Here is a 25,582-nt window from a genome sequence, read left to right as displayed (position 1 = left end):
TTATCTCACAAATTACGTTTTAATCAAAAATTGTAAACCAATGTTCGGCAATTTGGGAGGTAGGGTGTCTTCTGTATGGAGCATCCCGTGTTGAGTCCCCAGACTCGATGGCTGTCCCATCAGATGGGAATGAATGTCCCATGGAACCCATAAGGTATTGCCACAGGTACCTCTGCTCGGCCTAATTCTTCAAAATTCTTGGCATCCAAGACAAGAAGGAAATTGCTCTTTTTCTGGGGGGGGGGCGGGGAAGCAATACTTAAAATTCCCCCTTTCTCATTAAAAGAAATCTGTCTTCCCTGGCTGTGGAGTTCCTAATGAAGGGACCATGTTGGACTTATTTTCATATCTATTCCCAGGACCTAGCACCACCCCCACAACCCACTGGCTCAATTGCTGAACTGGGCTAAAAAGGAAACCATGGCTAAAGCAGAGGGAAAAGCTGTTCATCCCAATAATCTTCCTAGGCTCTAGTCAAGTTTTATTTCCTATGAAGCATGGAGATTCTTTAAGTTAGGAATGCCTCCACTTACTTCAGAGCTACCCAAAGAGCAGCATTGCAAAGCAGACTGGGATTTGCCCTGATCTAATAGCAGGAATGCTGAGTGCATGACACCAGGATTGAGTCCATGTCAGACATCACTAACTGACCACAGCACTTCCTCCATCAAACCATTAAAAGCCCTCAGAATCCCACACCACAGGCAGCCACTAATAATTGATCAAAGCTGACACCTGAAGTGAACCTATTTGCCATAGACTGCTGCAGACAAGCAATCCATTAGCAAGTGACATTATTGAAATACCAAGCCTGGGCTTATACTGTTGGACTTTGAAGTCAGGTAAGCTGAAATTGGAAACACAGGTGGTGGTATGAGCATTAGGCAACACGCCAGAATATTTAAACACTGCTGTACCATGAAGGAATGTGAAGGATGGATGTACCACGATGGGTTTGGGATGCAAGTAAGTCCCTTGCAACTTCTTCAAATTACAAATGCCATATCTGTAAAATGATATCTCATCAAACTGGCTTCATGACTAAGATTGACATGAAAATATTTAGTAAACAACAAATTCCTATGCAGAAGTAAATTGTTACATGATGCTATAAGTGAGCTTTAAAACAAATGCAAAGTATGAGAGGAGAGGTAACAGTAAAGAAGGAAAATGAAGAGAAAAGACAGCACACAAGCATTAAAAAAAACTATGGATGATCTCACTAAATGTGACCCTCAAATGACTTAATAACAGGGAGATACATTTACCTGGTTGGGAGTCACCACCACAGAAAGAATAACTCCACCATCTTCTTCTTCAGATCCTGGTGTTGGTACAAACACAGGTTCTGAAGGATAAAAGCCATCTTCTCTCCAAACCTACCACAAAAAATAAAACGTATTTGATTAGGAAGTTTTTACAGCTCGTGTTAAAGCCCACATGAATTTGGTCATCAACAGAATATTCCAGCAGTTGAAAAAAATGAAGCTTGCATAATTTCCTGTGAGGCAGGGGCCTTTCGCAGCCCCTAGATTCTATCACCACCAAATATAACTTATGTGATTATAATTTCCATCAGCCTGAAAACATAGGTGTCCCAACAACCTTAACCCCAACCTTGACTCCTAAAATAGCATCACACTTTGGGTTATTTTCCTGGACTTGGATTTTCTTTAGGTTCTCTGGAGAAAACATATCCCTAAATCAAGTGATTCTATGGTTCTCCAACTTAAGAAGGTAGTAGAGCAGTTTAAATATTAAAGAATCACAAGAGCTGCCTTAAATAAAACAGAAGGGAATTCAAATGGCAGAAGACAATTTTGTAAAACTGAATAAAAAGGAAAAAGGCTTTTCCTTACCTTCAGAGTCTTCTCTACCACATCAACCTTGATCAAAGAATCCCCCACCAAGTGCCGAAAGCCACAGCCGTAGAAGAAATGATACTTTTTGCCATTGAATTGGCTGTAGTTGATCTGAGGAAATTCAATTCCCCCTTCTGTCTCTAGATCCTCATGATGTAGATCTTCATGAGAGCACCAGATCTAAAATGGATTTGAAGTGTTACATAATTCTTGTCTTCAAAGTAGGTCAGTAAAGGGAGCTAATACTCAGTTTATGACAGGGTTTGCAAAGTAAGGTTCTGTAACACTTTTTTATTTTTCTATCCATCATGGGGCTTCAACTCAGGGCCTGGGCACTGTCCCTGAGCTCTTTTTCTCAAGGCTAGTGCTTTACCACTTGGAGCCACAGCTCTACTTCTGATTTTCTGGTGATTAATTGGAGATAAAAAGTCTCATGGACTTTCCTGCCTGGGATGGCTTTGAACCGGGATCCTCAAATCTCAGCTTCCTGAGTAGCTAGGATTACAGGCATGAGCCACCAGCACCAAAATGTATAAAGCTATTTGTAAGGGTTCCTCTCTCCTTCAGGAGTCTGAGTTTATCTGTTATCAGGTTTTGAAAGATGCACTGGGAATTGAAAGTGCTTCCTTATTCTGCTAAAGATAAGTCATTGATAGCTGTGCTGCAAAATGCTGTTTAAGTACAAGTTATCTAGAAGGCACGGGGGGGGGGGGGGGGGGGTCCATGCCCATCTCACATGCTTAGACTCCTTACGTGAGGAAGTTGCCCCTATCTGTTTCAAAACTCAGAAGGGAGTGTCAAGACTGAGTGCATTCCCAGCCAAGTTTCTGCGATTCTTGTACAAACAAAGTTCCCTGACCTCACCCTCCTGCTCAATTGCGTGTTATGAAACCTATGGGTCACAACATCTTTGGAGAACAGCCAAGTAACACAACTCAAGTTCAAAGTCTTAATTAGTCTAATATCCATCAGCACCATACCTTTCCATCACGCTGTTTCACAGCACTGGCTGATGAATATGAGAGTAGACTGAGGTTTTGCCCATCGGGGGCATTCATGTTGATGTCAAGGGGCAAGACAAACCTTCTGGGGAAAGATCTGGCTATGGAGTTATACACCTATACAGGAGAGAAATAAAATGTCATTCGTAGGATCAAAGCACATCGTAGTCATTTCAGCTCTGTCAAGGGCATGACCATTCCTAACCTAATTATATAAATTATCATTCTCATTCGTCCACTCAACACATATTTATTGAACAACTACTACAGGCCAAAGTAGTACTTTGAGGGGCTGGAAATATGGTCAAGTGGTAAAGTGCTTGCCTCATATACATGAAGCCCTGGGTTCGATTCCTCAGCACCACATATATAGAAAAAGCTGGAAGTGGCGCTGTGGCTCAAGTGGTAGAGTCCTAGCCTTGAGCAAAAAGAAGCCAGGAACAGTGCTCATGCCCTGAGTTCAAGCCCCAGGAGTGGCAAAAAAAAAGTAGTATTTTGAGACCATGTAGAGTATTTTGAGACCATGTGGATACAGCAACGTGCAAATCCATCTTTAGTGTCATGGAACTAGTGGTGGAATAATGAGAAATCCAAAAGTTAGGTGATATTTATATTATCTATTGTGCATCAAAAAAAACAAGTGAGTATATAGTCAAAGGTCTGCGGGATTAGAAAGTAACAATGGGTGCTCGCTTCCTGAGATTTGATCAGGTAGAATTCTATGAAGAAAAAGATGAATCTCTCAAACATGGATTGCTTAAGCACTGCACGCTACTGAGATAAAGCTTGTTTTCAGCACGTTACCCTTGACTGGCTCCTGGGAACTGAGTTTTGAGATGCTCTGTCTAATAAGTTGTGTGAGGCCTTGAATCATAGGGTACTAGAGAGTTCAAAGAGTTTATGAACACCTGAACTGCCCTGGTTGGGGTCTACAGCTTCAGTAAGATTAGTCATGAAGGGGCTACATGCTTACACTATTGACTCTCAATACAAGTTTTGAATAGCCAGACTGGGGTGAGCATTCCAGAGAGTCAACATTCTGTGCACATTGCTATGACTAGCTCTGTCGGATTCTACAAGGAGAGGATTGTTACAAGTTTGTGCTGGACTCTGTCTGTGGACGTTTTCCCTTTGCTTACTTTGTTTTAGATCTCTGTGTTGCTCAATCAGAGCATGAGTAAGATAAGCCTGGTGACTTCACCTTGTGAATCATTGAGGTTGAGACTTAATCCCAGCAAATCCCTGTCTATTGAAATGATGTACACACGGGAGAGTCAGAGAAAATACATTATTTTGTATTCATGTGATCTGAGGATCACAGTTCAAGGTCGAACTCTGAGGACAAAGCCACAAAACTTTGATCTCTATTGAGTCAACCATGAGTGGTTACACTAGAAAACTGTAGTACTGACACACAAAAGTAAACAACTATAAATAAAAATTTAGAAAATAAAATCATAGCTTACAAAACTACAGATGAATACAATTTATATTTTATAATACAAGGAAAAATTTTACCTCAAATTCAATATTGGGAAAGAGTGATTCCCTAAATTACATGAACTGATACACTGGGATTGTTATTTTCCTATTCCTTCCAGGAACTTGAACATGTTTAGTGCCTAGGTGTAATGTGGAACTCATTATGACTGCTTCCTATCACATACAATGGCTGCCTTTTGCCATGCTCTTTATTTATTAGGTATTAAATGATCTACTTCAGATTAAATAAAAGATAAGTCTGTCTGGAATGCTCACCCCAGTAGTTTCTTTAAAATGACTCTACCTCCTTGTAGCCACAAAGGAGCAAGAGAAACTGGAATTTGCAAAGCCAAAGCCAGATCTTGTCTAATTCAAAATCACCTTAGTAACATCTGATAAATCAGAAACGTTTACCTGATCGAGCCCTTCACCCACTTTCCGGAGATTCTGTAGTTGGTAAACGTCCAGAACTCCTCCATCATCTTGGCAACACATATCGATCACAACACAACCCTCATCCTCAAAGGCATTGATTTGATGGAAAGTAATGAAAGGTTTGCTATAGTACAATCCTGGAAGAGACTGGAAGACAAAAACGAATGCTAAGAGATTGCTTTTCCTTGTTTTTTTGTTTGTTTTGTTCTTTGTTTTGAGCAATTTTTCTTTTGAGAGTGAAGTCCCAGGATTTGAACTCAACGTCTTCTAATTGTTAAGCAGGGACATCCCTATTTTGAATATTTCTCATTACATGGCACATCCAAAAGATGTTTTGAAAAAAAGAAAAGAAAAAATTCAACCAACTGGCTTGGACTTTAGTGGTATGATCATCGTGACCTGTCAAGAAGTCACAAAATGTCATTCCAAATTTTTAGATCTCTACACAAACAGCACCTACCTTTACATCTATTATGATATGCAAAACCCATGCCAAAAGAGTTGCTTAGATGCCATTTTAATTGAATCAGATAACAAAAAAAAAAAAAAAAAAAAAAAGCATCTCCTACAGTTTTCCGATATGTAAAATCCACTATACTCATTAGTGAATAGATAGCCCAGTCAACGGAAAAAATTAGGAGGGTCTGAAAAACAACTCCCAATGAAGGTAAAAAAAAAAAAAAATCAATCCTATGAAAATTCACCTTTGGGAACAACAACAACAAAAATCATGACAAGTACACACAAAATATCTACCTTTCCAGTGTGTTTATCCACAACGTGAAACCGTGTGTTTTGTTGGGGTTCCCAACTTATCCCATCTGAAAAAGGCTTTCCCCGAATTTTAGAAGTGGCAATTTTCCACAGATTCATCTTCAGAGGCTGTTCAATGAAGATTATGTAGTTCTGTGTCATTCCTACAATATTCCAGGAAACAATCACGTGTTAGTTGGCAAATTGGAGTGGTCAGATTGTGTCTGTTTCAAGATCTTTCTGAATGCCAACCTAAGCAACAACTGGCCCAAAATATTTCACTGTGTCCTAGCCCTGCTGTGTGTGTTTCCTGTTCTTATGGAACAGAGGGGACAATGTCCTCAGCTGATTTCTTTTTTTTTTTTTTTCCAGTCCTGGGGCTTGGATTCAGGACCTGAGCACTGTCCTTGGCTTCTTTTTGCTCAAGGCTAGCTCCACTTCTGGCTTTTTCTGTTTATGTGGTGCTGAGGCTATGTACATGCTAGGCAAGTACTCTACTGCTAAGCCACATTCCCAGCCTCCTCCGCTGATTTCTTTATCTTTCATTTCATTTCAAATGATTTGTGTTTAGGAACAAAGAAGTACAAGTATCATTTATGATCTGTGCATTTATTCTTTAAGTTCCTTCCTATTTGATACTGGCTATCAGGACCCAGAATTAATTTGGCAATGATAGTTTACAATAGAAAAGGTAAAATCTTGTCAGAGCTGAAACCATGACAGATTCTCTCCCAAAATATAATCAAGACCTTTTCACATATGATTATTATTTATAGACTTTAAAGTAGCCTAAAGTTTTGAATTATAACTCAAGTTTTTATTAATTGCTTATTTAAAGCAACTCTTTGTCTTCAAGCATCTAGGCTAATAAGGAGTTTAGGATGAAACAGAATAAATTTAACTGACATTAAAATGCAAGCCTGGTCTCATTATCTCCATACTCTGGCACACTGTCAGCCGAGAACTGGCTATAAAACAAGTCCCTCTTACAAAAGTACATTAAGGCAGGGCCCAATAGAATGTGTCTTATCTCCAGGCTCACCAAAACTGTGGTAGTAGGATGGCTTCATAACTTCTTTAGGAGCAATAGAACATATCACCTGGGCCCCATGAATTGTCTCCTTTGGGTCCCTCTTCTCTGGAGGAACCCGAATAACATTATAGCAGGAACCTGAAAACACAAAGTCATGGGTTGTCTTATTTTTTAAATTGTTTTACATACAGAGTAAAAGATAAGCCTCACCCTTGTCAAGAGCTTGGTGTATTTGTAAGCACACTATAAACATTGATGGATGGATTAACAAATAGCATGGTTATGTAGCCACTCAACAAATGAATAGTTCAAAGATAATGAATTATCATGCTGGTGGTAGAATTACCACTGTAGGTCATGACAAATTTGGAATGTGTAATCTCAATCTCCCAATCTCCTTCCCTTTCTTCCTGCCTTCTTTCTTCTTTCCTTCCTTCCATCCTTCTTTGAAAGAGGGTCTTGAACCTTCATTCCCTCTGCCTCTGTTTCCCACCTGCTGAGATTACAGGTATGCACCACCATTCCCAGTTCCAATCTTCTTTCTAAACCAGGTAATAAAATAATTTTCAATTTGTTAATTCTGCAAAAACTTATTGAAAATATTCCATCCACTGTCCTAAGGGCTCCAAACACTGCACTCTAGTTACTACGTACAGCAGAGTACAGAAAAATCTGTTTTTTCATAAAGTTTAAATCCTAATAAATAAAAGTAAAAATGCATTGTATCAGATGATAAGAAGTCTAATGGAAAAGAAGCCAGAGAATGGGAATCTACAGTCACTGTGTAAGAATAAGAGCCATTGTTTGCAATTTTAAATATGATGGTCGGGGAAGTCTTCACTAAGTAGATGATATTGAGGTAAAGACCTGAGGCAGATGAAAACTGGAGCCTTGAGGACATTTAGGAGGGACGCCTTCAAGGCAAAGGAAATCAGAACTCCAGAGGTTTCTAGACAGGACCCGTGTTAACCAATTCGGAATGCTCAAATACCAGGCAAGGAAGCCACTTCATAATAAGCAAGAAGAGCACAAGAAAAGAGGTCAGAGAGGTAGGTGCGGGCTCAAACAACTAATGGGATGCTACATTGAGTATACACTGCATGGGACAATGGAAGTAGTAAAGAAATAGTTGAGAGATAAGAATTCAGTGACAGAGGGCTCAAAATAGAGTGGTGAGGAAATGGAGACATGGTTAAGTGCTAGAGTGCCAGCCTTGAATGGAAAAAAAGCTAAGCAACAGTGCCCAGTCCCTGAGTTCAAGCCCTAGTTAACTGGCACAAAACAAACAAAAATCATACTTCCCATGTTGGTAAGAAGAAAAGAGCACTGAATGTCTAACTGATTAATATGAAGAACTTGTCTTAGATAAGTATTAAAAATTAATTGGGGGCTGGGAATATGGCCTAGTGGCAAGAGTGCTTGCCTCGTATACATGAAGCCCAGGGTTCGATCCCCCAGCACCACATATCTAGAAAACGGCCAGAAGTGGCACTGTGGCTCAAGTGGCAGAGTGCTAGCCTTGAGCAAAAAGAAGCCAGGGACAGTGCTCAGGCCCTGAGTCCAAGGCCTAGGACTGGCTAAAAAATAATAATAATAATAATTGGATTGGTTAACATTTAAATCATTTTTACTAATTTTTACAATGTTTAAAAAAAATACCTGGAAAATCTAAAATAATGAAAAGCTCTTTAGTTCTTAAAAGTAGAAATGAATTCCAGACATTTTTATTTTTATTTTTTTCAAGAGGTTTTTTCTTTATTGCTGTTTTTGCTTTCTTTTATTTTTGCCTTGTTTGTTCATTTATCTGTCTTTTTGAGGGTAAGAAATGAAGGAACAATGGGTGAATGAATGCAACAGTGGTACTTACTGGACACTATGTGGAAAATGAACTACACTACTTGTGGGTAGGGACAGAAAGGAAAAACAGGAGAGAGAGAGGTAAGTAGTGACATTATTCTAAAAGAAATGTACTCCTTTCCTGACTGACATAACTGTAACCCCTTTGTACATCATCTTTATAATAACAATAAATTTTAAATTAAAAAACTGAAATGTAACAAATGAAATTATGTACTGCTATACATTATACATTTTAGAAACTATCTTGGCTAATTAATATTTAGTCCTAGTCACAGTGTGTCCACAGAAAATGATTCTGTCTTACTGGAGAGGTTTTGACTTCACCATAGAAAAAGTTGCGGCGGGCGGCAACCTCGTCCAGCGAGGAAAGGCGACCACCACACGAGGATCCTTCCCAATCACATTTTATTGAGGAGCCGCTTGGTTGAGGGAGAGCTGAAGCGAGGGGCGCCAAAAGGCCAAAACCGCCTGCTTATATACCGTTGGGTGAGCATGGGTCGTTCCCTGATTGGTCTGTGACCAGTTGCTACTAGCAGCTGCCACGGGATTGGCTGGGACTAGAACTCACTTCCGCATGCGCGGGGTTCAGGCCAGTAAGTCCGTTAGGCTTTGCCGTTATTTACCAGTAAGGCTGCAAGGAAGTAGGAGCCATCTTGTAATGGCGTTGTTGCCGGCTTCCTGCAGTTCCCCCTTTTTGTTTTGTGCAGGTAAGAGTAGAGGTCTGATCTCTGTGTGCTATTTTGGAACATTGTACTGGCTTTCCCATGAGTGTTATCCATTCATCGGACGCCAGACCCGTCCGATACCTTTTTTCCAGAGGTGGGGTCTAGGGTATCTACCCACGTGCAATCAGACTTGCTCTTCTTGGGGCCTGTTACCCCAGGACTCCCAAGTGCGGTGCTATTGCCCGGCATCCTGCTCTGCTCAAATGCACGCCTATCCCTAGTGCAAGTGAAGCTACCAGCTTCCTGGGGTGCAAAGGCCGTGCAATTGAGGGCTTAGTCCCTTTTTATGGCTGAAAGCCAAATCTGGGGGGAAGCTCCATACTCCAAGGCGGCTAAAGCCTGTGAAATTACTAGCCATGTCCCTTTGTGTTTGGGTTCGCAGGTGACAGACCAACCAGAGGCAGACCATACTGCCCCCTAGGCATAGTAGTAAAAATACGAGTAATGCATGGGACTTCCATGTTGCAGTCTGCAGAAAACAAGGTGGGGAGGAATCTGCATGCAAGGGCATAGGTACTGGCCATGCCTTAGTCACAGCCCATAGTGTCATTTCTTTTGCTGCCATCGGGGCTGCAGTCAGCACTGTTGCAAGTAGCAGAGGGATCAGTTGTACCACAGGGCAAGTGGATGGCGTCTTCATCTTGCGGGTCTTTATTTTCGCAATGGGTTTCTTCTGTCGTTTCCACAGGCCTGGTCAATCTCATTGGCACCCAGTGAGGCACTTCTTGGCCCTGAGGAAAAACACAAACAGCTCCCCTGGATCTCGTTATCACCAGATCCGGTCCATACCATTTGTTATTCAAAACCTCTTTCCACATGACCATATCCTTTCTGACGGTGACCTTAGTGGCTGCATGCCTATCAGCAGCTGACTCACCGGCATCATTTAAATTTAAAAAATTTAAGGTAAAGAGTACAAGTGAAAGCCTTTCCCTGGGGGTCGCTGTCTCAGCTATTCCCCCTTTTTGTTTTTGCAGTAATTCCTTTAGGCTCTTGTTAGCCCTTTCGACAATTCCTTGGCCTTGAGGGTTGTAAGGCAATCCCGTTGCATGGGTTACATGCATTTGAGCGCAAAAGGCGCGAAATCCATGGGAGGTGTACGCTGGGCCATTATCTGTTTTTATTTTTAATGGTTTACCCCACGCTGCCCAAGCCTCCAGGCAGTGGGTTTTTACATGTGCAACCTTCTCGCCAGCCAATGCAGTGGCATGAGTTATCCCTGAGAACGTATCCACTGACACATGCACATATTTTATCCTGCCGAATTCTGACACATGAGTCACATCCATTTGCCATAAGGCGTTGGGCTTGAGACCTCTTGGGTTTATGCCAACATGTGGGGGGTGGAGAAAGGTGACACAGGACTGACAGGCTTTTACAATTCTCCTGGCCATTTTCCTGGGTATGTACTGTGTCTCTTTCAAGGGGTCCTGTCATATCAGAGTCTATGACCTGTACGCCCATCGCCGGAGTTAATACTGTTCCGGTGGCGGCACAGAGGTCCAGCCCTGCGGAGCCTGAAGTTGCCCTTCGAGCCTGGGTGGTTGCAGGTGGGGGGCTGGTACCGACGTTTGAAGTGCCCCATAGATTTGTGGGCCCTGGGGACGGGGGCCCCCCTTCCCGTTTTTTGACTCTAACGGTACAGCTTGGGGGATCGGATGTCCATTGATGTCCTTCACTGACCTACATTCATTGGCCCAATGTTTTCCCTTTTTACATCGGGGGCACAGACCTGGTTGTCGCTGTCCTCCCGTTAAATTAGCTGGGGTCTCGTTAATTCTCGGGCATTGCCGCTTAAAGTGTCCTAATTGGCCACACTTAAAGCAGCCCTTCTGTTTGTTGTCCCTAGCCATGCGAGCGGCAGAAAGCACAGCCGCCGCCAAGCCTGCATTTGTCAATGGGCCTCCCACCTCTCGGCAAGCTTTTACCCATGCCTCAAGGCCCTTTTCCTTTATAGGAGTTATCACTCTTTTACATTCCTTGGTACTTTGCTCATAGATTATTTGTTGTACAAGTGGCATGGCAGCATCCAAATTCCCAAGTACACGCTCCGCCGTCTCGAGCATGCGTGCCACAAAATCAGAAAATGGTTCATTGGGCGCCTGAATCACTTTTGTAAGGTTGCCAGCCACCTCTCCTTTGTTTGGCAAGGCCCGCCAAGCCTTGTAAAATATCTCATTTACCTGGCGGTAGACTTCAAAGGGGTAGGTGGTCTGTTCCACTGCATAAGCTCCCTGTCCTAGAAGCATGTCCACCGACCATTCGGCTCTCCCTTCTTGGAGATTCTTTCTGAATTGTATTTGTGCCTTGTCCTGAACAATGGACCTAAAGTCAAGGAACTGCCCGTGACTGAGACATGTGCGCGCAATCTCAAACCAATCCGTGGGCGTCATGGCATTAACCGTGAGTCGCCGCAATAAAGCAGTGGTATAACTGGCTGTAACTCCATATGTGCGCACTGACTCCATTAGATCCCTTAGTTGTTTATAAGAGACTGGCTCATAGGTCCTTTCATCTGTTACTGGGTTCTCAAAGACTGGAAAAGCCGTGGCCAACCTAGACCACATACTTCTCTTTATGAAGTTGCTCCGCCCGGACACCGCATAAGGCGGAGGGGCAGAGGGTGTTTTTTGCCTGGGGGCCTTGGCCCCAAGGGGGTAACCAGGTCCGTATCTGTCCTTTTCGTACCTAGCAGCGGCTTCCTCCAAGCCCTCTTCATCTTCTGGGCTCAGCTCGCTGCCCGAGGTATGGCCACTCTCGGCCTCGCTCTCTGATTCACTGCCCTCTATACTAAGAGCTGAGAAGGAGTTATCAATCTTAAATTCCTCCAAAGAAGGATACAATGGGGCAACTGGTTCTTGTCCTTGTCCCTTTTGAGTTTGTCCCCGCCGCCTGCGCGGTCGAGGATTTTCCGGAGGGCTGCAGTCCCTCCTCCAGACCCTTATGGGGTCTCCCTTTTCTTTCTTATTTTTATTTTTATTTTCCTTAGGCCTAACCACTTCCCCCTTTACTGATGAGGATTCCGAAAGACTATCCTGGTGCTTACTAAGGGCCCTTTGACCTTCCTTTATAAGATCTGTGGAGTGTCCATCTTCCAGGCATGAGCGTACCATGCGCCATAAGGGCATCACAGCGCAAACAGAGCAAGCACACACCAGCCACCAGCACTCACAGCGGAAGGATAATAAGAAGCACCAGACAGGAACGGCAGTCCACATACCTGAGGGAAGTTACCTCCTCATGTGTTGGGTTCTGGATCCTCTTCGACCCCTCGCCTGGTCCCGGGTTTCGGCACCAGTTGCGGCGGGCGGCAACCTCGTCCAGCGAGGAAAGGCGACCACCACACGAGGATCCTTCCCAATCACATTTTATTGAGGAGCCGCTTGGTTGAGGGAGAGCTGAAGCGAGGGGCGCCAAAAGGCCAAAACCGCCTGCTTATATACCGTTGGGTGAGCATGGGTCGTTCCCTGATTGGTCTGTGACCAGTTGCTACTAGCAGCTGCCACGGGATTGGCTGGGACTAGAACTCACTTCCGCATGCGCGGGGTTCAGGCCAGTAAGTCCGTTAGGCTTTGCCGTTATTTACCAGTAAGGCTGCAAGGAAGTAGGAGCCATCTTGTAATGGCGTTGTTGCCGGCTTCCTGCAAAAGTGATGGTATTGTTCAGTTTGCTTAGAGCAGAGTATTCAGGCAGTCAACAACTATGGAAAAGTCAGTTCTACAATAAGATAAATATGTGGTTTTAGCTGTTTAAACAGTACACTTAAGTTCTCAGGCTAGCCCATTCACCCATAAGATAGCTGAAATTCTACATATTTGCAAAAACAAAAACAAAAAAACACAAAACCAAACCCTAGGAAACACTACAGTGGCAAACATATACTTTAGCTATATTAAGAATTTTATGGGGAAGGTTGCTGCTATTTTCAACATGGGGTTTCTAAAGGAAAATATGCTCCATATTGATGGACAGTTAGGGCATGGGGAAGTCTTCTATACTGTTTCCTACTGCCCATTCTCAGCCTCTTCCTCTAAACCCAAGTGCAAGGAGTTTAGGGGCTGAGTGCCCTTGGAAATACTAGAGAGAGGAGAGGGATACATCCTGTTTCTTCCCATACATAATACCAGAGCCCAAATTCTCACATTGCCTCCATTTCTTCCAACTTCTACAGAGTAGTTAAAGGAAACAAGTCTGTCTTGAATTTCAAGCAGCCTAACTCTTAGTACCACATAAAATTCCTCCAGCCCACATGCAACTGCCTGAGAGGAAACATGGTGACTCTGGAGGATGAATAGCAGTCTATCTAGAGGCCTCCACCCCCACAGGGGGTGCGGGGGCGGGAGGGTAAAGAAGAGGGAACTAGATGTTAAGTGTTTGTAACTCAGATGGACATAGCAGCACTGGACAAAGCAGCTCTGGCTCTATGTCTTACAGCTCTCTACTTTCAGCAAACCAATTAATTTATTGCTAAGTTTCTTCTATCAAGAAGTGGGAGAATAAAACAGGTTATGGGTTTTTATATAGTAAGTGGTCAGTAGTAGCATAGCATCTGACACATTGCAGTAAGTTGAGGTATCAATATAAGCTGAATATCATAATGAATGAAAATCAGACATTTTTATTTTATTGCAATGAGAATCACTACATTTAATGTAGCTTAGGTAGTCAAGTTTCCCAGTTACATGTATAATGAGTTATACTTCAAAAGAGAAGTTCATTCAGTGGGAACTAGAATTAGACAACAAGAGAAGTATTTCTTGGGGCTGGGAATGTGGCTTAGAGGTAGAGTGCTTGCCTAGCATGCACAAAGCCCTGGGTTCAATTCCTCAGCACCACATAAACAGAAAAAAGTAGCACTGTGGCTTAAGAGGTAGAGTGCTAGCCTTGAGCAAAATAAACCAGGGACAGTGATCAGGCCCTGAGTCCAAGCCCTAGGACTGGCAAAAAAAAGAAAAGAAAGAAAAAGAAAAAAGGAAGGAAGGGAGGGAGGGAAGGAGGGAGGAAGGAAGGAAGGAAGGAAGGAAGGAAGGAAGGAAGGAAGGAAGGAAGGAAGGAAGGAAGGAAGGAGGGAGGGAGGGAGGGAGGGAGGGAGGGAGGGAAAAGAAAAAGAAGTATTTCTTGCCTTGGCAATTCAATGAAGGGGTGATTATTCAGCTCACTGCATTGAACACTTTATAGTCAGTGAACTTTTCTAACCACAGGTGTTGAAGGCACTAAACAAGACAGACATCCAGAAAACTCAGGCAATGAATTTCCAGGAAAATCTGCCCTGCCCTAAACTGTGAATCTAATTCTAGTTGATGTCTCCAAGCATCGGTGTAAACGGCAAATTGAGGGGAAAGAACAGGCACAACCCCTCATGACTGGTGGCCAGGTTTCTCAGTGAGATCTCAAGGCTCACATTAAAAATTTAGATTCTCGGGGCTGGGGATATGGCCTAGTGGCAAGAGTGCTTGCCTCATGTACATGAGGCCCTGGGTTCAATTCCCCAGCACCACATATACAGAAAATGGCCAGAAGTGGCGCTGTGGCTCAAATGGCAGAGTGCTAGCCTTGAGCAAAAAGAAGCCAGGGACAGTGCTCAGGCCCTGAGTCCAAGGCCCAGGACTGGCCAAAAAAAAAAAATTTAGATTCTCAGTTGGGCACTGGTAACTCATGCCTGTAATCCTAGCTGAGATTTCAGAAACCTGCGATCTGAGAAATGTGGTTCCAGCCCAAGAAGACATATCAATGAGACTTATCTCCAATGAACCAGCAAAAGCCAAAGTGGAAGTATGGCTCAAGTGGTAGATGGCCAGCCTTGAATGAAAAAACAAGTGAGAGTACAGGGCTTGGCGTTCAAGCCCCAGTCCCAACCCCAACACGCACACACACATACACACACACTTTGAAAATCCTTCCATGTTTATAAATGATAAAAAGTTAAGTTAGACAAATGGTAGAAAAAAAGAAAAGTTGTGTTGAAAAGAACATATGAGAAAGGAGATCAAGATATAGTGTATTCATCAACTGCTTTGTTAAATGGCAATTCCTTTGTACAACTAAAGATAATTTTTTAAAGAAAAGGACAAATAGAAAAAAAAACAGCTACAAAGTCAGTGCCCAATGAGCACAGAACAGATACTAAAGATACAGATCGTGTATTTTAAGCTCAGGAGTGACACTTGGGATGTCTCCTTCTGATTCTTTTTTCAAATTATTTTTATTTTTTAATTGTTACTATAAAGGTGGCGTACAGGTGAGTTACAGTTATATAAGTCTGGTAATGAGAATATTTCTTTTTAGGTAATGTCATCTCTTCCCTTTCTTTCTCCCAGTTTTTCCCTCCCATGCCCACCTACAAAGTTGTATAATTTAATTTCCATATAGTGTCCAGTGAGAACTACTGCTCCTTCTGAGCCTTTTGAATGAAACTTCATGTTTTCATCTTAGCCAACATGGAACCATGAGAAGACAGGCTGATTTCCCAATTATCTCTAAGAAAAAGAAGCTACACCCCCCCCACACACACACCCCAAATACTCCATTCCCATTTCACCTCGTGGCCCATAGGAATTCCCCAGATTGTATGTTGTTCCATCAGGGTCAGAGTGAGGGTGTGCGGTTGCTCCATTCACAGCAATGAATTTGCTCCAGTCCACCTATGGGGTTAAGACCATGAGAGACTGTTAAGTGTCCCACATGCAGAACTCTATTGATGCATGTGAACAATAGGGACTTGTCAACTATATTAAAAATAAGAAGTGAAGACTGCAGTATACGCCCTAATTTCTTATCTCTGAGAAAGCAAAATTATCTTGCCTAATTAAAGTAAAAAGAAACTGTGACTGAAAAACAAAAACTCAACAAGAAAAAAATTGCCAACAAAAACAATTGCCAAAAAAGTAAAGATGTCATGAGTAGATTTTTTTTTTTTTTTTTTTTTTTTTTTTTGGCCAGTCCTGGGCCTTGGACTCAGGGCCTGAGCACCGTCCCTGGCTTCTTCCCGCTCAAGGCTAGCACTCCGCCACTTGAGCCACAGCGCGGCTTCTGGCCGTTTTCCGTATATGTGGTGCTGGGGAATCGAACCTAGGGCCTCGTGTATCCGAGGCAGGCACTCTTGCCACTAGGCTATATCCCCAGCCCATGAGTAGATTTTTTTTTTTTTTTTTTTGGCCAGTCCTGGGCCTTGGACTCAGGGCCCGAGCACTGTCCCTGGCTTCTTCCCACTCAAGGCTAGCACTCTGCCACTTGAGCCACAGCGCCACTTCTGGCCGTTTTTTCTGTATATGTGGTGCTGGGGAATCGAACCTAGGGCCTCGTGTATCCGAGGCAGGCACTCTTGCCACTAGGCTATATCCCCAGCCCCTCGTAGATTTTTATTATATAAAATTTTTTCTAAAAAGAGCAACAAAGCCAGGTGCTAATGGCTCATGCCTATAGTCCTAGCCACTCATGAGGCTGAAATCTGAGGATCACAGCTCAAAGCCAGCCAGAGCAGGAAAGTCTGTGAGACTCTTATCTCCAATTAATCACCAGAAAACCGGAAGTCGCACTGTGGCTCAAGTGGTAGAACCCTAGCCTTGAGCTGAAAAATTCAGGAACAGTATCCACACACCGAGTTCAAGTCCCACGACTGACAAAGAAAAAAGAGAGCAGCAATTACAATTTTATTTTATGGATTTTTGCTATTAAATCACTTTTTGTTCAGTTATGTCACAGAACCTTATAATTTTTTCTTTTTTTAGTGCTAGAACAAGGTCTTTGAATCAAGGGTTCACGCTCTCCCTTTAGCTTTTTTGGTCAAGGCTAACATGAGCCACACCTCTACTTCACAATTAAAATCTTAATTTGGAGGCTGGAGGCACGTCTTGAATAGTACAGTATCTGCCTAGCAAGCCTAAAGATTGGAGTTCAAACCCTAGTAATAAAAACATATATAAAGGACTGGGAATGTGGCTTAGTGATAAGAGCGCTTGCCTAGCATGCATGAGGCCTTCAGTTCGACTCTTTGGCATCATATAAACAAAAAAATAAATAAAATTATTTTTTTTAACTGCATACATACATACCCAGTTTGAATTTTGTTCTGAAATTTTATTTTTCATATGCCACAGCAAAAGGTGAGCAGTACTATTATACTCCCCCTTTCCCTGGCCTTCAGATATTAAGACATAAGGAAATGTTTTAGGATTATCTTCAAGGAAAATTAACCCCACATAGACCATTCTAGCTAAAACAGAAGGCCAAGCTGACCTAAATCAGTAGATATCTTTGTTCTGGTGTGGTTTTCATTGTTATAATAAAGGTGATGTTCAGAGGGGTTACAGTTACTAAGTCGGGCAATGAGTATGTTTCATTTTGGACAATGTCACTCCTTCCCCTCGCCTCTCCCAGTTTTCCCTTCCTGTCCCTGCTCTCAAGTTGTATCTTTCGTTTTCAACATAGTGTCTAGTGAGTACCACTGTTGCATTTGTCCACCCTTTGTGGTATGGCTATTAAGGCTCCAATATCTGCTTCAGATATCTACTATTCTAAAAAGCATTTCTGAGTGGAAAGAAAGTTAAGATAATTTTATTCATTGTTTGAACCAATACCCACCTTCTCTGTGTTGTCCAGAGTTTCAATGTCCACTTTATTCATGAAATTGGTCTCAGTGCTAATGTAGTAATCGCCTTTGTACCTCACATAGTTGACATTGGTGTTGTCTGTCATGACTGAAACCAAACATCCCAATTTGTTTAGCACCATAAGCAAGTACTCAAAGAAAAAAGGCAGTTTCAACACCTCCCCCCAAAAAATACTTTTGAAGACTTGTATTTGTGTAGAGTGTCATATATCATAATCCTTTAAAGAGTGATGTCTATCGCTGACAAATTCTAGGCCTGTTAAAGACTGCTTACCTGGCGGTACAAACTTGGACATGAAACGCTCAAAAATATTCCTGCATGGGTCAGGAAGAGCCAGTGTACCAAATTCGGAGATGATAATTCGATTGGCCGCCCTGTTGGCTTTGTATGTATCGCTCTGTAGAAATTTGCTCCTATATGTCACACTGCCCTTCTCCATCCTGAACTGATGAAGCAAAGCCATTCCATCAAACCAGTGATTGTACCTGCAGACAGGAGCAAAGAAAGTGGAAGGCTAACATGAGAAATGGGTGCAATAGAGCACACTTCAGATATAGAGATAAGAAAATGGCCTGGGCTAGGAATGTGGCCTAGTGGCAAGAGTGCTTGCCTCATATACATGAAGCCCTGGGTTCGATTCCTCAGCACCATGTATATAGAAAAGGCCAGAAGTGGTGCTGTGACTCAAGTGGCAGAGTGCTAGCCTTGAGCAAAAAGAAGCCAGGGACAATGCTCAGGCCCTGAGTCCAAGGCCCAGGACTGGCCAAAAAAAAAGAAAAGAAAATGTCCTGTTCTTCCAGCATCACCTGATTAGTCACAGAACTTGAAATTAAAAAAAAAAAATACTAGCATACATTAGTTGAAGAAGGGGGCTGTATTGTAACACTTCCACACAAGTATAAAATGTATCCAGAACAACCTTACCCTATCAAAAAGCTCACATTCCACACAGGACTGAAGAAAGAGCCTCCAGTGGTGACTCCTGAGATAATTCTGATCTTTATCCTATGGCTTAAGAGAAAAACGAAAGGATATAGGAAAGCTTGGCACTTTCCAAGTGTTATCTTCATATGTTATGCAAATTAAAATGTCCATTTCATGTCTTCTCCTTTTCAACTTTATCACAATTATGCTAAAGTAAACAGCATGTTTGACCTTATACAGTTATTCTGGTCCTAGAAATTATGTGGTTAAATAATAAAATATTGGAAGCAGGCAGGAAAACTCGGTGGCCTTGCTTTTAAATGAGCTTGTCATACGGCCCTTTCCATCTCATGCTTGCCAGACTGAATGCCTAATAACTTCAGTAGGGATAAACAATGCTAACAGCATATCTTAAAAGGCAATGATTTTCCAGTGCTGGTGGCTCATGCCTGTAATCCTAGCTACTCAGGAAGCTGAGATCTGAGGATCATCGTTCAAAGCCAGCCTGGGCAGTAAGGCCCATGAAACCCTAACAATTAATTAACCAAAAAAGCCTGAAATGAAGCTGTGGCTCTCAAGTGGTAAAGCACTAGCTTTGAGCATAAAAGCTCAAGGACAGCACCTAGGCCCAGTTCAAGCCCCAGAACTGGTTCACATGCACACATGCATGTGCACAAACACACACATACAGACCAGGCAATGGTTCCTGCAAACAGGACTAGAAGAAGGATTTGTCCATTCACATTCATAGCAACACTATTCACAACAGCCAGAAGATGGAAGCAATTCAAATGTCCATCAATAGGTGAATGGAATAAACCAAATGTTTGCTTTGCAGAGGTTCAAGCATGCTACTCCAACACATGCCACTTAGACTGGTTGTTTTACATTAAAAAAAAAAAAACACTTGATAAACAGCAGCTGCAGGAAGAGCATTACATCTTCCTATTGCCTTTTTCCAAAAGCAGAAAATAAAAGTCCCATGTGAGAGCATTCCCCCTGTACCAGAAAAAAGACATTGCTGTCCCTGGAGATGGGGACAGAGATCTGTACAGATGAGCCCTGTTAAATTAACCCTACTCTCATCCATTTCCCTGTAACCAATGAACTACCATCTTCCAAAACCTTGTCACATTTTCACAATGTACTACTCTTTACCTAACACCTACTCTGCAGGCTTTAGGTCATCATTTTTCTTGTGAGGAATGTGTAAAAATCACTCAAGAAAATGTATATGCCCTTCTCCTCCTATTAATCATCTTGATAAGCAAAAGACTAATTCTTGGGCCCTGCTAAGGATTCTCATGATAAAATGTCAACCAGCTCCTAAAAATAATGGTCATTCAGACTCTGTAGCAATTGAAAAAGGCTTGTGAATTTTTTTAAGCAACTACATGATTGCAATTGCCCAAAACAAATCTAAAGCAAAAAAGCGGGGGAGAAAAGGAGGTATTGCTCAAGTAGTACAGTGCCTACCTAGCAAGCACGAGGCCCTGAGTACAAAGCTCACTACCACTAAAAAAAAAAAAAAAGAATAAGAATGTGCCCAACAGGAGAAACTGAAAGAGGCCTCTAGGCGGGGGCATTTGAGGTGAGGGAGAGGGTGGTAGGAAGGGAAGTCATACCCTTCCTTAGGAACTTGTGAAACAGCTCAGAATTCACACATAGAGCCCCTGATCCCCTCTTCTTTTTGGCATTAAGCCCACAGACAGATTAAAATTTATGATATTCTAGATGTACAAACAGTAAGACTTTTGAAAAATAATTCTCTTTTTTGCTCTCCTATAGGTTATGGCTTTTGTATCTGTACCAAGGATCACCTTGCATCCACCCCAGAAAGGAAGCAGATATGAATGTATGTTTCAAAGACTCTGTCCATGTCAAGAAATTTAGGCTTACTTATCCTTCCCAAACTCAAACTTCCCAGGTCCAACTCGAAAGAGATAGCCATGGAGCCACTTAGGAATATGCCCTTGGACTTGAGCAGAGATGGTCTGTGGAGTCTCCTCCACCGTGGTCAGGAGGGGTGCAATGCATGGCAGATTCTGCCGCTGTCCCGAGATAGTATTTTTCTGATGAGTATTCCCCGCATATTTCTTCATTACTGCAGAAAGGAAGCCAAAGCATGGAAAAGGTTACCAGGTTCTAGAAACACGGCCATTTCCCCCACAGACAAACAAATCTTAAAGAATCATGGCTTGAATGAAATGTGAACCTGACAAGTATGAAAAATAAGACATTTTATTCTTAGATTTCCTGATTTTTGATTCACCATTTTTAAACCATAGTAGTGTAGTCCAAATTACATTCCTTGTAGCCTTTATCAGCCAAAGAATTAACTTAAGACTTCAATTATACGGCTATGATCATTTTTTATAATTGACCAATGCTTGTCTTTTACACAAGAATAATTCTACATTCTAACCATAGATGAGCATTAGCAATTGCACTGTTACAGTTTTTTTTAAAAAAAGACCCTCATTCAAAATTATCATACATTCATCCGAGTCCTTTAGACACACAAGAATGTGAATATAGTGACTCCTGCGTATTTAGCAGAATGTGAAATTTAATTTCTTCCATTTGAATGGTTTATACAAGAAAGTACATGGCATTTTCTAGAAGGGTATCATAAATTAAACTATACAATATTATGAAATTACCTCACGTACAAAAGACACAAGAACTAAAACATGTAATTATGTACCAGGAGCTGAAAATTGACCCTATTGTTTCTTTTTTACTGAGTATTCACAAGATTAGCTATTGCTGAGGGGTGAGTAAATACATAATTATTTGAACAGTATAGTCCTTCTGCCTAGCAAGCATAAGGCCCTAAGTTCAACCCTTGTACTATAATCAATCAATAAATAAAATCCTTTATTTCATAAAAATTTTGTAATAAGGTTAGGTCCCTGAGTTCAAACCCCAGCAAAGAACCTTCCCTACTAAAAAAAAGTAACAGTGATACAGAATTCTAGACTCAAAAAATAAACATACAAAGATACTATTTCCCTCAATTCAGATTTTTTCCTTCTTTTAAAACATTATGTTAGTGTTATATCTATGATCCAATTTCTTTCCAGTCTCTCAAACATTCTGATTGGAGCATTTAAGAGTTCTTAACTGGGGCTGGGGATATAGCCTAGTGGCAAGAGTGCCTGCCTCGGATATACGAGGCCCTAGGTTCGATTCCCCAGCACCACATATACAGAAAATGGCCAGAAGCGGCGCTGTGGCTCAAGTGGCAGAGTGCTAGCCTTGAGCGGGAAGAAGCCAGGGACAGTGCTCAGGCCCTGAGTCCAAGGCCCAGGACTGGCAAAAAAAAAAAAAAAAAAAGAGTTCTTAACTGGGACTGGGAATGTGGCTTAGTGTAGAGTGCTTGTCTAGCATGCATGAAGCCCTGGGCTGAATTCCTCAGTACCACATAAACAGAAAAAGCCAGAAGTGGTGCTGTGGCTCAAGTGGTAGAGTGCTGGCCTTGAGCAAAAGCAGCTCAGAGACAGTTTCCAGGCCTTGAGTTCAAACTCCAGGACTGGCAATCAAATTTTTGTTAAAAAAAAAAAATGGGGGGGGTTCTTAAATTTCCTACAATTTAGATACGCCCAGCTTTTTCCTGATTTCCCAAATAAAATTCATTTTTACTCTGACTTCCCTTCCCAAAATCTCTCCCTAAAGTTATGAATGAAGCAAATACTTCCAGCTTATCTTCAAAATGAAATACAACAATACTTTTCAGACAAGATCAGGTGCGTTCAGGGTGGTATGGCCATAGACCAACAATACTTTTCAGAGAGTAATTCCATGATTGGCTCTCTTTCTCCCTTATCATTAATATCCCTAAATATCCCTTGGACCTTTGCTCTTTAATCTCAGCACTCTCCTCTTGTAATCTCATCTAATCTCAATGCATTAGTTACTCCTAAGAGTAACATTTCAGGAGAGAATCTTTCATTTTCCCCCTTCCAAATCAATTTTTCTACCAGCTATACCATCTAACTTCAAGATCTCTCCAGGCCTTCTCCACTGTCCTCTGTATTCACTAAGTAGTTAGGGTCTGCTGACCATGCCCACACAGAGCCAGTAAGAGGATGCTAAGGAAAGAATGACATTGCCCCATTTGTAAGGAAATGGAAGGACTTGGAAAAAATTATAATAAGTGAAGTGAGCCAGACCATAAGAAACATGGACTCTATGGTCTCCCTTATTGGGAATAATTAGCACAGGATCACAAGAGCCCAATAGCTATACCCTTATGATCACATAAGATGATGCTAAGTGAAATGAACTCCATTTTATGGAAATGATTGTTATATCACAGTTGAAACTACTTTCAACATCCCATGTGTATCTGTAGTTTATACTGTTGATGATGTTCATGTATCACCTTCTTGGATTGTACCTACACTATCTCTGTAATCTTATCTGAGTATATTGGAAACCGTGTATACTGGTATTAGAATTAGGAAATTGAGAGGGAATACCAAAATTGAGAGACAAATGTTAAATTAAGAGAAACAACAACAAAAGCAATACTTGCAAAACTGTATGGTGTAAGCGAACTGAACACCTCAGGGGGGAAAGGGGGAGGGGGGAGGGGGGTATGAGGGACAAGGTAACAAACAGTACAAGAAATGTATCCAATGCCTAACGTATGAAACTGTAACCTCTCTGTACATCAGTTTTATAATAAAAATTTAAAAAAAAAAAAAGAGGATGCTAAGGAAGTGACACAGAAAAGCCTGAATGCATTACTAGGGTTCAAAAGAACGGGGATGGGATGCAGCTTGGTGCTTGCCTAGCTTGCGTAAGGCACAGAAAAAAGCAAGCAAGGAGGGAGGGAGGCAGGGAGGGAGGCAGGGAGGCAGGCAGGCAAATAAGTCCACAGTGTGCCTAGGGGAGAGGCTTTACTTTTACAAGTCCCACCCTCCCGCACAGATCCAAAAAGTGTCCTCCCAACCTGAGCTTGTCCTTATCAGTGCTGAAGTCTCGACCTCTCTTTCCTTTCTGTCACTCCCTTCCTAATGTCCGAATTTAGGCCCTTAGCTGGATATTTCACTGCCTTGTATTTGCAGGAGAAACTAGATAGGGGATCAAGCATAGCTTTTTACATCAGAACTTCCTAATTAGTGAGCTACTTGATCCCCTTGGCTCTCAAGATTAACCAGAGGCCCCAGCCCAATTTCCTCTAAGTAGCTCACCAAGACTCCAGATCCAGATAACCCAGTGCACAGTACAGGTATTACCATATTTTCTGCCTGTAATATGTACCATTGGAAAACACTGTGACTGAATTAACTTCATAAGCATATATCTGATTGCACCATATAGCCCTCTAGAAAAGCTTCACAAACGGCTTGTCATTGTCTACCAAGTACAGTCTAAAATGCTTGGCAGGAGCTGATAAAGATCTTCTACAGTCTCACCCCAGGCTACCTGGTCAGTTCTGGCTCTCATTCATTGCCTTCCACTCCAGCCCCATTCTCTTCTTCTCAGAGTCACAACTATTCTCTACTTAGGATATTTCCCATCTCCTTCATGCATCCACTTCATCGTTCACCATCCCCATAGCAAGAACTGATTCTTAGAATCCACACAGCAGCTGTAGATAGTTATGGCCACAGTCATGGCCTTACCTTATTCTGTTTTATATGATAAAGGTGAATGTACTTTATATTTTCTGCTATCAGTACTCCTTGAGTACGAAGTCTAGTTTTTGTCTGCCCTCTCCTAATACCAACATATTGTCTTGCATATTGAAAGCACTAAATTGTTGAATTAAATAATTTCACAATTGTAATGCGTAATGCATATCATTCTATAGCTGTCGATTCCAAAATATTAAAAAAAATCAAGTAACTTACTTATAATAAAAAGCTACAAAAAATAAAAATAAAAACCACAGGTTTTAGTCTCCCAGAATGCTAGTAGAAAAAACAATTACATTAGAACATCTGGCAGTAATTTTTATTTAGAAAAGTTTGATTAATGAGTCTTTCCTATTACACATTGAAACAAAAAAAAATCCTTAAACAGAAAATGTGTAAAGGCTGTTTTCTCTGACAATGGACAAACAAATCTGGCTCCTCCATCTTTCACACCCAGCTGGGCAGAGTTGCTACTTCTATATGCTCTACACACAGAGATAACCTTCAGAACCTGTCAGTAATCTTCAAGAAACAGTCACAGAAGTCTAAGTGCAAATTGGTAGGAAGAAGGGGAGGAAAAGGAAGTGGCAGGGGCCAAGTTCTGTACCTGGGAACCGGCGCATAACCACAGAAAGAAAACCCACAGTGGTGGTACAAAGATTGCTGACAAAACGGAGAAAGATTCAGACAGCTTTTGATTTCAGGTCAGTAGCGGCAGCAGATCCAATGATTTCCAAATCCTCGGGCACAGTGGCCGCTTTAAGCACCGCTAAACAGTAAACATTCACAGAACTTCCGGGGTTGCCCTTGGCCCAGTGACAGAAGAGGGTGGGGAAGGGACTAAGGGGTGGAGCCTCAGAGCACCAATAAATCTCTGCATCTCATTTCCTAGGCAAATATCCTAAAAAACTATCAATTATCTTTAAATATTAAAACAAAACCCCTAATGGTGGGTGGTCTCCCTCCCTAGGCTTTCCTTTCCTTTTTTCTTTCTTTCTTTTTTTTTTTTTTAAAAAAAGGGTTTGGGGCTGGGGATATGGCCTAGTGGCAAGAGTGCTTGCCTCTTGTACATGAAGCCCTGGGTTCGATTCCCCAGCACCACATATATAGGAAATGGCCAGAAGTGGCGCTGTGGCTCAAGTGGCAGAGTGCTAGCCTTGAGCAAAAAGAAGCCAGAGGCAGTGCTCAGGCCCTGAGTCCAAGGCCCAGGACTGGCAAAAAAAAAAAAAAAAAAAAAAAATGGGTTTAAG

The 25,582-nt window shown here is 42.0% G+C and overlaps 1 protein-coding gene across 1 annotated transcript; it reads right to left on the bottom strand.

Moving 5' to 3' along the window:
- On the bottom strand, positions 1–25,108 carry Bco2 (beta-carotene oxygenase 2). The gene is made up of 12 exons (XM_048340978.1): positions 24,940–25,108; positions 20,584–20,788; positions 18,034–18,245; positions 17,732–17,847; positions 15,690–15,792; positions 6,576–6,704; positions 5,537–5,697; positions 4,760–4,927; positions 2,843–2,980; positions 1,860–2,042; positions 1,269–1,379; positions 1–233 (listed from the first exon to the last, which is right to left on the bottom strand). Exons 1-12 carry the CDS (start codon positions 24,953–24,955, stop codon positions 120–122), a joined length of 1,656 nt encoding a protein of 551 aa, XP_048196935.1. The 5' UTR covers positions 24,956–25,108; the 3' UTR covers positions 1–119.
- Between the last annotated feature and the right edge of the window lie 474 nt (positions 25,109–25,582).

This window comes from Perognathus longimembris, chromosome 3 (assembly GCF_023159225.1).
Source record: "Perognathus longimembris pacificus isolate PPM17 chromosome 3, ASM2315922v1, whole genome shotgun sequence".
NCBI lineage: Eukaryota > Metazoa > Chordata > Mammalia > Rodentia > Heteromyidae > Perognathus > Perognathus longimembris.
The sequence above is the reverse complement of the archived record's forward strand: the minus strand, read 5'-3'. Positions and strand labels throughout refer to the sequence as shown.

Coding starts and splice junctions, on each gene's coding strand:
- Bco2 (XM_048340978.1), bottom strand. Junction 6,705..15,689: donor GAATTCCTATGGGCCACGAG/GTGAAATGGGAA, acceptor TTGTGTTTTCAG/GTTCCTGCTATAATGTTATT. Junction 2,981..4,759: donor TGGGTGAAGGGCTCGATCAG/GTAAACGTTTCT, acceptor TCTCCTGTATAG/GTGTATAACTCCATAGCCAG.